Consider the following 13243-nt stretch of genomic DNA (forward strand, 5'->3'; position numbering starts at 1 on the left):
GTGTTAATAATCCCAGCATGCCAGTGAAGTGATCGACGCGCGTGCCGAAGCAATGATGTTTGCAGGTTGTCTGTATCAAGGGATCACCCCCGAATCGGGGTGATAGTCGGGGATTTATTTTCCTTGCCAGAGCTCCTTCCATCTGATAATGAAGTCAAATTTTTAGTTGTGGTATTCTAGGGCATGTGAAGTTACGAAGATGCTATGTCCGTACTCCGAGTATGCATCTCGGTATTCCAGTGCGGCGTACAAGGCCTAGAACATGGATCAATCACATCTGCTCTACCTCCTGTAGGTTGGGGGAGCTCTATCCCCTGGAACCAGTCCAGACCTCTGGAGAACCGGTACATCGTACATAATCAGACTTGGCATGACCGGTGGAGACGCCTATCTGTACGAAGAAGCCATTCATTGTGAAACAGATGGTATATAATGGTGGAACCGCATTACATGCAATATACAATATACTCGGGTGGTAAGTATGTTTGGACTGCAGAAGTGTACAGGATTTCTCTCGTCTCGCAAAGACGAGAAAGTAAACAAGACCTGAATCAGGCAGCGTGAGCACTTGTACCTCTCTACTCCGTACACGCCCAACTTTTGGTACGTGGCCATGCCAACAAGTGGCAGGGATACGCGTGAGCCACGTTTGCGGAGACCCGAAAACAATAGATCGCCAATATCAAAGCATCGTCTACTCCGTAGTCCGTAGTCTTGCCCTCTCAGCCACGATCGTTCGGGGCTAGTTAGGCATGGTTTGATGCTATGGCGTGTTAGGGCGCGTTTAGGGGGAAGCCACAGATGTCATGACTATACCAGAGCCCAACATCGGTACATCGTACCTAGATGATTGGACAATTGAACACACTAATACCATCGCGTTCCGATAGATTAATTCATAATATCGAAGGGTCATGTCCCGCTGAAACCAGGTCAGTCTCACAGGGGTGGCTCGAGTGGCCAAGTGTCAATAATCTAAGCCCAGCGCCCGTGTGCACCCTCCAAAGGGTCGAAGTTCTCCCGGAACCTCGCGGATGTGAAAACAGAAAAGGGGATAGGAAGTATGACCCTTGTGACCCTTGTACGGAGTACGGAGTACGGAGTAGAGAAAATACATCTGGTCATATCAGGGCGCAGCCATTGGCCTATAATCATTTGGGCCCCATCCCCATTTCTCGGGTTGATTAAGGGAAGGCCAAGTTTATGTTTACTCCGTAAATCGTACGTTGTATGTTGTACACCGCGTAGCTTGAATCGCTGCTTGGCTACAGAGAAAACTTCAGATCAAGCGAACGCGACTCTGCAATACTCGTACTCGCGAGATCCACTTAGCTCATCCAGAAAATAAAATCAAAAAACAAAAAAAAAAAACAAAAAAACGCTCAAGCGAAAAGCCCGATTACTGGAAAGCCCGAGACAGGGCTTGGTCTTTAGCCTCTTTCTGCCCTGTTTTCTGGATACGCTACCCAACCGTCTTTTCACTTTTTACGGAGTACACCGTAGTCCTTGGGCTAACTGAGACCTTCAAGGCAATTGAAAATTTCTTAATTTTCGATTTTGATTTGTGCGATTTTCATTCTGTACTTTTACGCCTTGGGTCTGAATGATGGGGTCAACCATATATATCGATGTGCTTCGGAGTGCGTGGTCTAATAATTCCTTTAATACTCCGACCCTCTATAGCCAATTATTTAGGCCATGACTCACAGAACCCAAAACTGGTTTATTAGAACAGGATCGTCCAATTTATCTCTTTGCGACACGCCCCGGACCATCACAGTGTCCTTGCCGTGTGCGCTTGACAGCTGTCATTCCCTGCATGCTGCAGGGGAAGCTTTTCCTCTCGCATATTGGCTTGGATGCTGACATTCTTGCGAAGGAAATAGCTGTGCCTAAATACACGGGCTAATTATATTCTCTTCGAATGGGCAGATATTCTGGGACATTGAACGAGGTTATACACAATATCTTTATCCTAAACCAGTCAAATCACATAAACTGATGATCCGCAGGGTTTGAATGCGCGTAAACGACGAACTCAACACTAGAAAGCTTCCCTAAATTACCTAGGTGCTTTGAAACCACGACTACATCCTAGATACAGAGTTCGTGGTCGAGGCCAAGACCAACCGGCTCCGGCAGATAGACAACGGTAGGAACATGGATGGACAGATGATCGGAGATTAAATACTGCGTTAATTATTCGGATACTTGACAGGAGTTGGAAGTCAGCTAGTTGTAACTACAGCTGTAGGGCGATGCCTATTTCTCCTATCGGATTATTTTCACACGCGGATTTTCACGCATTGCGCAACTCCAGATCGTGATCGCAAGATAGTAAGAATAAACAGTTCTGCAAAGCTAACCCATTCTTGATTTCATTGTTGTTTTCGAATACATGGAAGGGTCATGCCTCACGTCAAAGCCACAAGAGGGCAGAGGCAGCGCCCAACGGCGGAGAAAAACATATCAAAACCCGAGCTATTGCGCCATAACAATTGTAAAAAGAAGAAATTGGAAATCAACGAAGTTTTCACCGACCCATGTCTAAGCCATGTAGGTGGTGGAGTCAACACCAGCCTCGGGGTACTCACTGGGAACATGGTTAGTCGCTGGTTAAGAGGGTGGATGGGGGCCGAAGAACACTTACGGAAGAGCAACCTCGAAGCGCTTCTCAATCTCCTTGAGAACCTTCTCATCATCCTCGTTGCTGACGAAGGAGATAGAAAGACCCTTGGTACCGAAGCGGCCGGCACGACCAACACGGTGGAGGTAGGAGTCAGCGTCGGCGGGAAGATCGTAGTTGATGGCGAGGTTGATACGCTCGATATCGATACCACGACCGAAGACATCAGTGGCAACACAGATACGCTTGTTGAATTCCTTGAACTCCTTGTAACGCTTGATACTAGATGGAGGTCAGCAAATTGCAATTGGGAAATGTCAGTCTCGAATGAACTTACCGCTCCTCTTGGCTGACGCCGGAGTGGACAGCGATACTGGGGAAGTTACACTCGCGCAGCAGCTTGTCCAGCTCGTTGGCACGCTGGGTGCTCTTAACGAAGATGATGACCTGGTTAAACTCAAGGTTGTCCAAAAGCTCGTTCAACTTGCGGTTCTTCTCCTTCTCATCAAGCTTAATGTAGTACTGCTGCAAGCCGTGGAGAGTGAGCTTGGTATCATCATCGACGTAGACCTCCAGCGGGTTGCGCATGAACTTCTTGCAGATGGGGCGAATCTCCTGGGAGAGAGTGGCACTGAACATCATCACCTGCTTATCGGCGGGAGTAGCACGGAAGATTTCCTGGACATCGCGGCGCATATCTGAAGGAGGTCGTTAGTGGGATTGCATTTCTAGCTCCAATATCCAGTATATACGTACCAATCTGATCGAGCATCTTGTCACATTCGTCAAGAACAAAGGCCTTAACGTTGCGCAGGTTCAACTTCTTGTCACGGACCAGGGCATTCAGACGACCAGGAGTGGCGACAACAATGTTGGGGTGGGTCTCCTTGTTGGACAGAATCTCGACATCCTTCTGGATGGGGGTACCACCGTAGAAGACTGCGGTCTTGACATCGGGCAAGTACTTGGAGAAACGGGCGTATTCGTTCTTGATCTGATAGGCGAGCTCACGGGTGTGGCACATAACCAGGATTTGGCACTCGCCAGCAACGGGCTCCAGTTGGTGAAGGGTGGTGAGAACGAAGACGGCGGTCTTACCGAGACCGGACTTGGCCTGGCAAAGAACATCGACGTTCAAGATGGATGTGGGAATGCAAACTTGCTGGACTGTTGAGAGGCGAAGCGATGTTAGAGTGATTTCGACGAAAGAAGAAGCAAAAAATGATTCGTCTCGCAATGTCCGTCCATCCAGCAATAGCATCAAATTGATACTAGGGCGGTCATCTTCCATCGCTTCGTGTAACCACCATGAATCGATGTTGTATTCAAAGTATCACGCTTTTTTGGTAGACATCCTTCTCTGCAGACAACATGAGGGGCGCCTATCAATGACACAAGGGGGATAAAGATCACAGTCTTCCACCGATTGCGCCAATCACCACAAGGTTTGTGGATGTTGAGGACCAAAGCTTGGGCTTGGCGCGAGCGCGCTACAGCACCAAGTGTAAATATATTGTAGTAAGATAATGTCCGTGTTCAGGAGCAATAATCCTCATGTCGTCTGCAGATTCGAACCACAACTGATTTCCAATACCGACAAAAGAATCTTCCCGCGAGGATGGACGGACGTTGGAGCTTGGAGAAATGGAGGAACGCTTGTGGGAATAATGAGTTAGACTAACCCTCCGATGGATGTTCGAAGCCGCAGTCGGTGATGGCGCGCAAAAGTTCACCCTTCAGCAGGAAGTCGCGGAAACCGGTAGAGTGAATACCGACGTAGCTGCCTTTCTTGTCGGGGCGCCCGCCAGAAACAGTCAAGTCGCCCTCCTTGTCGGCATCGCCATTGGTAGCGGCAGGCGCAGCAGTGGTGGCGGGGGCTGTTGTGGTCTGAAGCTCCTCGTCGGAGTAATCGATGAGATCTTCCTCGTGAGACATAGCGGCGTTATTTGTCGGTTTTTGAGGGGAAACGGTAAGATTAAAGTAAGGAAAAGATGGCGTGAGATGTGAATTCGAAGGAAAACAAAGGTAGGAGATGAGAAGACTGGACCGTGGGGATGTGGCAGGTCTCGATAGACAAAGGTGCAGGGGAAGAAGTCGCAGAGCGGTAGGACGAGACCTTCCAAGGGCACATCACGTGTGTGTTCAGCCTCACTGCTTCGGGTCTAGCGTCATCGGGGGAAGCTTTTCTCGAATTGCAGGTTGCAGATTGCAGCAACCAATTCAATTCTAGATCCACCTGGTGACTTGTCGAAGTTGCGAAATGGCCAAAGGAAAGAAGGAGGCAAAGAATGCCAAAAACTCTCAGAGTCATATTCGCGCCCGCTTGGATTACCTCCATCAAGCCGCTCTTTATTTTCAGGGCACATCCACACTGCAGAATCCCCAGAGCATCCACATTGTCCAAAGCAATGAAGAGAGCTTTGTCGGCGGACAGCTTAGCGTATCAGAGACTAGCCATGTGTTAGAATCCAATCAGCAAGCTCATCCTGCGAGCCAAAAAAGGACTGATAAGCCATTGGGAAACCTCTCTAGAGTATGCATATCACATCTTCGTGCCGTGGCACTGAAGACACAAATCCGGCTACCGACCACGCTGAAGCGATCAGTATGCAAGCGATGCGAGACCATTCTGACGCCGGGAGTCACCTGCTCGCATGAGATCACAAACGCAAGTCGCGGTGGCAAGAAACCATGGGCTGATGTGCTCGTTGTTCGCTGCTTCCAGTGTGGAACCGAAAAGCGATTCCCACAGACAGAAAAGCGTGTGAAAAAGCTTGCTCAGCGCCGTAAGGAGAAGGAATTGACCTTACTACGTGATGACCGCCACGAGAGTGCGCCACAAGTGGATACCACAAGGGTATCGCAACAAGAGGAAGTCGACCCGTGTGACGAGAATACACCAATGTTGGATGTTACGGACATGCCCGCGGCTACTTGATTAGTCGTCAGGTGCGGCTGTGCCGTGCAGAGAACTTTCCTAATGGAAATCTACGTTCAGTCCTACATGCCGTGCATCATCCCATATTCCGCACTATACCAACTGTTTCTGATGGCACTTTCCGGAGTGGGCACATTGGAAGCCAGTGCACTGGAATTTAGTTCATCGACAACGTGAGCATTATGTCTTGGACCTCCCAATTGCCATCCAAGATACTTCCAGCAACGACGTCAGAAATCTACTTGATGTTCAATTCCAGCCCTCGGCATTCCCAAACATCACACCGACCTTAGGCATTCAAAGCATTGCAACGCGCAACCCAATCGTGTTGGAGGAACTGTTCCGAATGATATTGCAGAACACCATAAGCCTAGCTATGATCATCCTAGCTACGAACATGGGCTAACGTCAAGGCAAAAGAGAAAAAACTCAGAGCAATGTACACGCAACATGCAAAGAGGGGAATCGAAACAGCATGGAAAAATAGCATAAGTTTCAATTCAAAAAAGAACACACAAAGACAAGCCGTGTTTATGCGCTCAAAATCACATTCAACATCCTTCATAATGGTCATCAAATCTCATATATTTCCAACACCGGGTGGAAAACAAAAGCCTGGGTGTTTGTCAACCCAGCTCATTCACGCATCTACATATGCAGTCCCTACCAAGTTCGTGTGTCCATCAATGGAGTCGCGCCTCGATAGTGCCGCGATGCATGCAGCTTGTTCGGGTAATTACTTCATAAACACAGATACAAATGAAATGTGCCATTTGTGAATCGGTGGCTGATCCGCATTTGAGAAAATAGTCCGCGAGGACACATTCGATATATAGTTTTTTTGTTGATTTTTGTTCTGTCGGGTTGATATGTCCTAGGTGGGGTTTCGTGTGTAGTTATAAGAGTTGTATCGGTCAGACCATCCAGTGGTCGAGTAAAATCGGGAAGAACGCCTATCCGTGCATGGTTTTTCGGGGCGGTTCAAGAGAGGTATGTGTTTGGAGGAAGTATATGGAAGGAAGTAAGGTAGTTATAGGTAAAAGGATCATCGTCGCCGCCGAGAGCTCTGGTCAATGCGATGGTCGAGAGTCTCGATTCGGCCTCGGAATGACTTGACAATGTCACGGATATGACCGATCTTCGCCAAATCATTGTCCAACTCGTCGATGGAGGCCAATATATCACGGGTGCGGGCAATTTCAGCATCGGCATTGCGAATCACGTTGCCCGCACGGTCGTAGGTTCTTTGGATAGATCGCTGCATTTGATCCTCGAGCTAATGATCATGTTAACACGCTGAACTGTAATATCCCGGCGATGGGCGTGCGCGGTCAACAAGCGCAGGGGGAGAACACATACATATTCGATCTGATGACGTATTTGAGACTCCAAACTGTCCAACTGGTGCGATAGTGCGCGGAGGCTCATAGGGTCCAGCAGCAGACGGCCCTGGCTGCTGGCGGCGCTGGTAGCGCGTGAGCTGGAGTTGCTGGTTCTCCCCGTGCCTCTGCCCCTGGCCATCCCATTACCGGCATGGCCACCCTGTAAGGCAAGCTGCTGCTGTTGTCGGAGCATCTGGATCTCGGAGGAGGTAAGGCCAAGCGAAGTGTCGGGAATCGAGGCTGAGACGGACATTTGGTCCCGGCAGAGACATACTCCGACCGCGACAGTCTACGAGGCGCCGATCAAACTCGAGATGAGACCGAACGGACCACAGGTCATGATGGAGGATAGGAGGTTCTGGGAGGAGAGGATATAAGAGACCGTGCGTAGTCGGATCGGGGGATGCGACTATTGACAGTTAGAGGGGGAGAGAAGCTTCGTTTTTCGGTCATGAGGAATCCAAAAGGGAAAAAAAGTGGCGGCGAGAGCAGGCGTGAGCCGCTGAGGGTTTGGCGGCAACTAGACAGCGCGCGGCTCGAGGAAAGTCAGTTGCACCCCCCCGAAAAAGAGGCTAGTGAGATTTCTCTTTTATATGTTCTGAAGCACAGGCTCAGGTGGAAATATGATACCTCGGACCTCCTCATAAAGAGGGGCTTGGAGATGGAACCAAAATCAGGAAAAAGTAATATTTAGTATATTATACATCTCTTGCCCTCGTAGGCTGGGTGCTCCTTTCTATCGCGTCTTTACTCCTTCGATAGTTTTGGTTATATTGCATACTGCGTAGGCTACATGCCGGGCTCTGCATGTCTCTCGATGAGGAGTTGAGGGAAATTAAGAGGCTCTGCGGTATATCTACAAACGAATTGAGGTGAAACAATGCGCTTTTTCAAATAGCCAAAGGCTTGATGATGGGTATAAGGAGGAATATAGAAGTAGATCCCAAGACCATACCGCTGATAGTTCCCCCTCCGAACCATGGATAGCTCTCCTCTCCACTCCGCTTTAGCTTTGCTACGGGCCGGGTTAGCGACCAAAATGGCCGTCTCTTCAATTGGGAATTGAGCATACCGCCTAGCCCCCCGCCCTTCACCACATGTGATCCTTCGAGCAGTTTTCTGCCGGCAAAGAATCCCCAGGGATTAAGTCTCCCATGGTCGCTGCAGACCTCCGTATCTCCCTTCACCAAATTCCACCTTCGACTTCGGCTTCTCGACCCAGTCACTACAACATACTCCTACACCTACCTTGTCCGCCTAAACTGTGAGGCTGAACTGTGGATTCAACCTGACACACCGCTACTCCACATACATTCTTGCAACTCGTGACCATCACCCAATCCTAGTCCCGGACACTTGCAGCCTCGACCTGACGGCCCGACTTAACGTGATCCAGTCGAGGCGACCTAAAGCATTGGTCCACTGAAATCGCGCGAGCCAGTTACGACACGCAATTTTGATTGCGCATTTTTATCTTCCAGTCTGCGCGCTGCATCTCCTCGAACCCTTCACGTGCGGAGCTACCCACAGAGCCCAGACCTTTGTACTTGCTACCCAACTTGCCATCGGGAAAATTGATTCGACAAGAGTCTGAAGCATTCATTACCGGATTTCGCATCTAGTTTCCGCGATACCGATAATTACAAACCACACCACCCAATACACACATCGTCATGGCCAAAGACAAAGAGCGCTCGGTGAACCCTGCCGCCGCGCAGCGGAAGCAGGATAAACAGAAAGAATTGAGGAAAGGCAAAGCTGAGGCATTAGCGCGCCGGAATGAGAAACTTGCCCGGCGCAACCCAGATCGGATCCAGCGCCAGATCAACGGGTTCAAAGAAGCACAGGAATCAGGACAACAGTTACGGCCGCGCGATAAGGAGCTCCTCGAAGCGTTGGAAAAGGATCTGCGAAGTGTCCTGAAGGCGCGTGAAGCTCTTGGCGACAAGGCACCCCGGTTCGAGCAGGGTGGCAGAGGGGGGCGCCAGGGCGAGGGCGCGAGACGGGGCGGTGGCGACGGAGTGCTCGGGAAGCGGAGGCGAGGCTCAGATGAAACACGGATGCCTCGCGATAGTGACAGTAGTGATACGGACGAGGACGTGCGAGGGATACCCATGCCGCGAGATACTCCGCCACCAATCCCGCGCCAGAACCAGCGCAGACGGGATGGAAATGTCCCGTCAGAACAGATTGCTGAGCATAGTGGTCCTCATCCGCTGCCAGCTCGTCCGACGGCGGCTCCGGTGGCCAAGACTGTTTACGAGGCAAAGCCTCAGATTCGGGACTTGCGGCAGGAGGCGAGTAAATTTGTTCCAGCTGCGGTCAGGATGAAGCAGCAGGCAATTAAGGGACAAGGGAAGCTCTTGGAACCGGAGGAAATGGACAGGCTTGAGAAGGCCGGGTATAACGCCGGTCCCGCTCCACAAGTACAGGCTGGCGATTCGTCAGAGATAGACGGGCTATTGTCATTAGAGGAAGAGGAGCGGCGATTCAACCAGGAGCGTCGGACGGTTCAAATGGAAGAGGTCGAGGACGAGGATGCATAGGCTTGAAGGTCTGGTCTCTTTGGAGAAAATGTTTGATTAGATGCGATGCTTGTACAACCTCACAGATTTGAATGACATGAATATTGGCTCGCTGAGCATGCAATAATATAAATACGGCACAGTGGTATCTGCAGATGAATCTAAATTGGTATAGATTGCAAATAGATGAAATTGATATAAACTTCCGAAGACCAACTACAAGTCCGAAACGGAAGGAGAAATGCTGCTTTTCTAAGGAGATCAAATGGGAACATCTAACAGCGAAGCTTGGTACTGTTGGAATAGCCCAGGAGGTAGATCATCGAAGAGAGAGAGGCAGGAAGAAGCAATCCTATAATAAAGGCGCTACGCTACGAAAATGACATGGTCCAAATTACCACGAAAAGTCATATTTGCGATGGACGAGTGTATGATTAACAGTCAATTAGACATCCAGAGAAACGCAAGATGAAAATACAAAAAAAATCAACAGTCAATGCATGGTTTATGCAAGTAAATGTACAAGAGAATTCAATCATCTCCTTCTATGAAGGAAAGCGGCGTGACGGCATAAGGGACAAAGGAAAAAGTAGGAAAGAGACGAGCCGGGAGGGCAAAAGTGTGGCCAACGAAGGCAAAGATGCCATGGACGAGCCATAGGCATGTGTATCCAAACTCCGTGTCTTGCGTGTGGCAAGAATGCACCCAAAGTATTAGAAGTCAACTCCGTGACGTAGTAAGAAGGTATGCACAAGAAGCGATGTGCAGAAACCGAAAATGATGGACAACAAGGGGAATTGAGGATTTTCAAAGGAACCGAATCAACCGAATCCGAATCCGAATCCAAGACAAAACAAAGTGAGAAAAAAAACCATCCAATCCAGGAAAAGAACTCCTATCACATCGAAACTCCATAAAGAAAACCAAGACCGATACGAAACCGAAGGAACGTAGTAAATGATAACGAAATGCGAGCAAGCATCTACCGCAGGTTGCGGATGACTTTCTTTCCGCGAGCAAGGAAGGGACTGGGCATCTCATCTAGCTCGGGATTCCAGATAGCAGGAACATCTCGCTCAGAACACTTCATGCTCATAATTGAGCCGTTGGCACGGGAATCACTCGTAGAACGCTTGACCTCATCTATTGGACGGCCTCCAGCTCTGGCCTGCGCAAGTTCAACCAAAGTGCGGCCACCCATGTTGCGCTGCATAACAGCCTTGAACATCTCTTCACCACCGCCTCCATTCTTGGGAGGAGCTGGTTGCTTCGAAGCACTCTTGCGGGTTGGTGAGCCTCCAGCATCAGCAGCGAGGTTGGCAGATGATGGAACTTTGGTCAGACGACGGTGGGGAGATCTGGTCCTGTTCTCACTTGCGCTGCGTTCTTCAGACTGGGGAGCCGATGTACTTATGGATTGCGGAAGACGAGTACCGTTCGAGGGGAAGAGTGAAGGTTGGGCGCTGAGTTTCTGCATGAAAGCCGCTGTGTTTTGGCGAAGTAGAGGTCGGCGAGGAGCCTTCAAGGGGTCGGGCTTTACTTTGGGCCGAGTTGGTGAAGGCAAGTCAGGTGTATCATCTTCGTCATCAGAGTAGGCTAAAGTGGGTTCCCACTTGGCCTTATTCCGCTCAGCCTCTGCAAAGATGTTGCGAGCGCCTCCTTGGCCAGAAGTACGTCGAGGGGATAGGGAAAGCGAGGCGATTGAAATTGGCGATGGCTCGGCCATTTGAATATCCACTGGGGAATCAACAACAGTCTTGGATCGGCACAATGGAGTTCGAGTCTCCTTTTTGGGCTGCTTCCGGGCGTTTGACGGAGGAGAACCAAGAGATAGCTGGCTCATATCACCACTTGATGACTGCGTGGTATCATTCTCGTCTGTCATAGTGGCAGAAGACCGCGAAGACCTCCAGCCTTGATTGCTGGACCGAGAAGACCCGGATCCGTGAGTGCTGGTACGGAATACATCATCACGAGATGTGTTGTTGGAGGCGTTCTGTTTGTATTTTTTGACCTCTATGGCAACTCGTTCTTGGACCTCAGACTCGAAGCGCTTGCGCAGCCGATCGAGCTCGCTTTGTACCTGGCGATCAATCTCCAACCGTGCCTTAACCTCCCACTCTCTCCGAACGGTATTTTCAATTTCGGCCTTAATTTGCTGCTTTTCCGATTCTCTTTTGGCGAGATTCTGTTCCATTTCGCGAACTTTGTGAACAGCAAGCTCCTCGCGTCGGCGCAAAGTTTTGCCAAGATCAACGACCTCTTTCTCCTTGCGCATTAGGCGAATGATAGGGAGATTGATCAAAGCGGAAGTGTCAGGGCGGTGATCAGGGTTGACCCGCAGACAGCTTCCAATAACATTTTTGAGTTCTGGCGAATAATAATCAGGCAAGGGAGCGACTTTGCCCTCGCGGATTTTCTGGACTAGTTGAATGTGGGTGCGAGCATTGAAAGGGGGGCTCTTTTTGGCAGAGCTCGTACATGATACAGCCGACTGCCCAAATGTCGGAGCGTAGAGTATACTTCTCGGCTGCACAGATCTCTGGGGACATGTAGAAAGGCGTGCCGACATATGTTGATGCGAAGTCATGCGATTGCATTTGCTTGGATAAGCCAAAATCGCCGAGTTTGACGGTGTTGTCGCTACCGAGGAAAATGTTTTCGGGTTTCAAATCGCGATGCAGGATAGTAACTTGTCCTTGTTTCCCCTTGAGTCCAGATGGCTTGGGAGGGGGGCCCAAAATGTTCGATCCGACTTCGGCAGGATCCGAGCCGTAATGACACCGGAACAAAGCAGTGATAAGTTGAGAAAGAATGCGCCACACGAATTCCTCCTCGGCGTACTTGTTGGCTTTCTTCAAGTTCTTGATCACCATTCCAAGATCTCCGCCACCACAGTACTCCATGTAGAGGTACAGATCTTGACTGGCCTTGAGATGTTCTCGGTGGTAATATGCGACGATGTTTGGGTGACGAAGAGAACTCAAGATGTTAAATTCTGCGGTGAGCTGTTCGCGTTCTTTCTGGGACATCTTGATGTAGTTGATTTCTTTGCGGCATAGAATCTATAGAGGAAGATTGCGATTAGCTCCGGGTTCCAACATGACACCAATGCACAGCACTTACGAATCCATCTGACCTCCGCTTCACCTTGCGGATGATCCCGAAGGAGCCGCAACCTGAATGAAGAAGAGATTAGTTCGGAAGAGAGAAGAATATCAAGTGTTTGCAAGGTTGAACATACCAATTTTGTCCAAGATCTCATACTTATCGGCCTCAGCCAAAGCAATCGCCATGGCTGTAGATTGCTGTAGAGTTCAGAACAATCAGGTAAAGACGAAACAGAAAAGGATAAGAGTCAATGAGGCATGAACGGAGTAAGACAAAACCCTGTGTTAGTAAAGAATTGAGGCGAATCGCAAAATTGAAGATTTGGGGAGAGACAAGGCAATATGAACTGGAGCTTTGAAGGTGGGTGTTTGGTTGCCGTTGCTATGCAACGGGTATTATTGCGCCTTCCCGGACTGAGCAGGCGGTGGGGGTCGACGATCAAACGGGTTGAGAAAGGCAGAACCCCGAATGACGTTCATTTACAATTCTGTGGGGAAGCAGGTTTGTTGTTGGACTTAAAAATAATTATGGAAATATATATCTCGAGCGATTTGCATACTTTAATTCAACTACCCAAAATCCTCCCACATTAATCCCACGTCGACACCCTGTACTCCGTACCCCCAGTTCCCATCTGTATGGTCACGTGTGTGGCTTATCG

At 49.6% G+C, this 13243-nt stretch overlaps 5 protein-coding genes across 5 annotated transcripts; 2 read left to right on the forward strand and 3 right to left on the reverse strand.

Annotated features, from left to right (window-relative positions):
* Positions 1–2547: 2547 nt before the first annotated feature.
* Positions 2548–4561, reverse strand: N7457_002809 (ATP-dependent RNA helicase SUB2; the record flags this gene model as incomplete). The annotated part of the gene is made up of 5 exons (XM_057173855.1): positions 2548–2593; positions 2651–2908; positions 2964–3324; positions 3383–3793; positions 4309–4561. The coding sequence occupies 5 exons, from the start codon at positions 4559–4561 to the stop codon at positions 2548–2550; spliced, it is 1329 nt and encodes a 442-aa protein (XP_057034006.1).
* Positions 4562–4886: 325 nt separating this feature from the next.
* N7457_002810 (ribonuclease P Rpr2/Rpp21/SNM1 subunit) lies at positions 4887–5564 on the forward strand (the record flags this gene model as incomplete). The annotated part of the gene is made up of 1 exon (XM_057173856.1): positions 4887–5564. One exon carries the CDS (start codon positions 4887–4889, stop codon positions 5562–5564), a length of 678 nt encoding a protein of 225 aa, XP_057034007.1.
* A 1045-nt stretch (positions 5565–6609) lies between these two features.
* N7457_002811 (uncharacterized protein) lies at positions 6610–7199 on the reverse strand (the record flags this gene model as incomplete). The annotated part of the gene is made up of 2 exons (XM_057173857.1): positions 6610–6840; positions 6924–7199. The coding sequence occupies 2 exons, from the start codon at positions 7197–7199 to the stop codon at positions 6610–6612; spliced, it is 507 nt and encodes a 168-aa protein (XP_057034008.1).
* A 1420-nt stretch (positions 7200–8619) lies between these two features.
* N7457_002812 (WW domain binding protein 11) lies at positions 8620–9492 on the forward strand (the record flags this gene model as incomplete). Its single annotated transcript, XM_057173858.1, has 1 exon — positions 8620–9492. One exon carries the CDS (start codon positions 8620–8622, stop codon positions 9490–9492), a length of 873 nt encoding a protein of 290 aa, XP_057034009.1.
* A 961-nt stretch (positions 9493–10453) lies between these two features.
* On the reverse strand, positions 10454–12767 carry nimA (serine/threonine protein kinase nimA; the record flags this gene model as incomplete). Its single annotated transcript, XM_057173859.1, has 4 exons — positions 10454–11895; positions 11960–12536; positions 12598–12650; positions 12716–12767. The coding sequence occupies 4 exons, from the start codon at positions 12765–12767 to the stop codon at positions 10454–10456; spliced, it is 2124 nt and encodes a 707-aa protein (XP_057034010.1).
* Positions 12768–13243: the final 476 nt, after the last annotated feature.

Source organism: Penicillium paradoxum (assembly GCF_028828445.1).
Source record: "Penicillium paradoxum strain IBT 22861 chromosome Unknown utg000003l_segment0_segment0, whole genome shotgun sequence".
Taxonomy (NCBI): domain Eukaryota; kingdom Fungi; phylum Ascomycota; class Eurotiomycetes; order Eurotiales; family Aspergillaceae; genus Penicillium; species Penicillium paradoxum.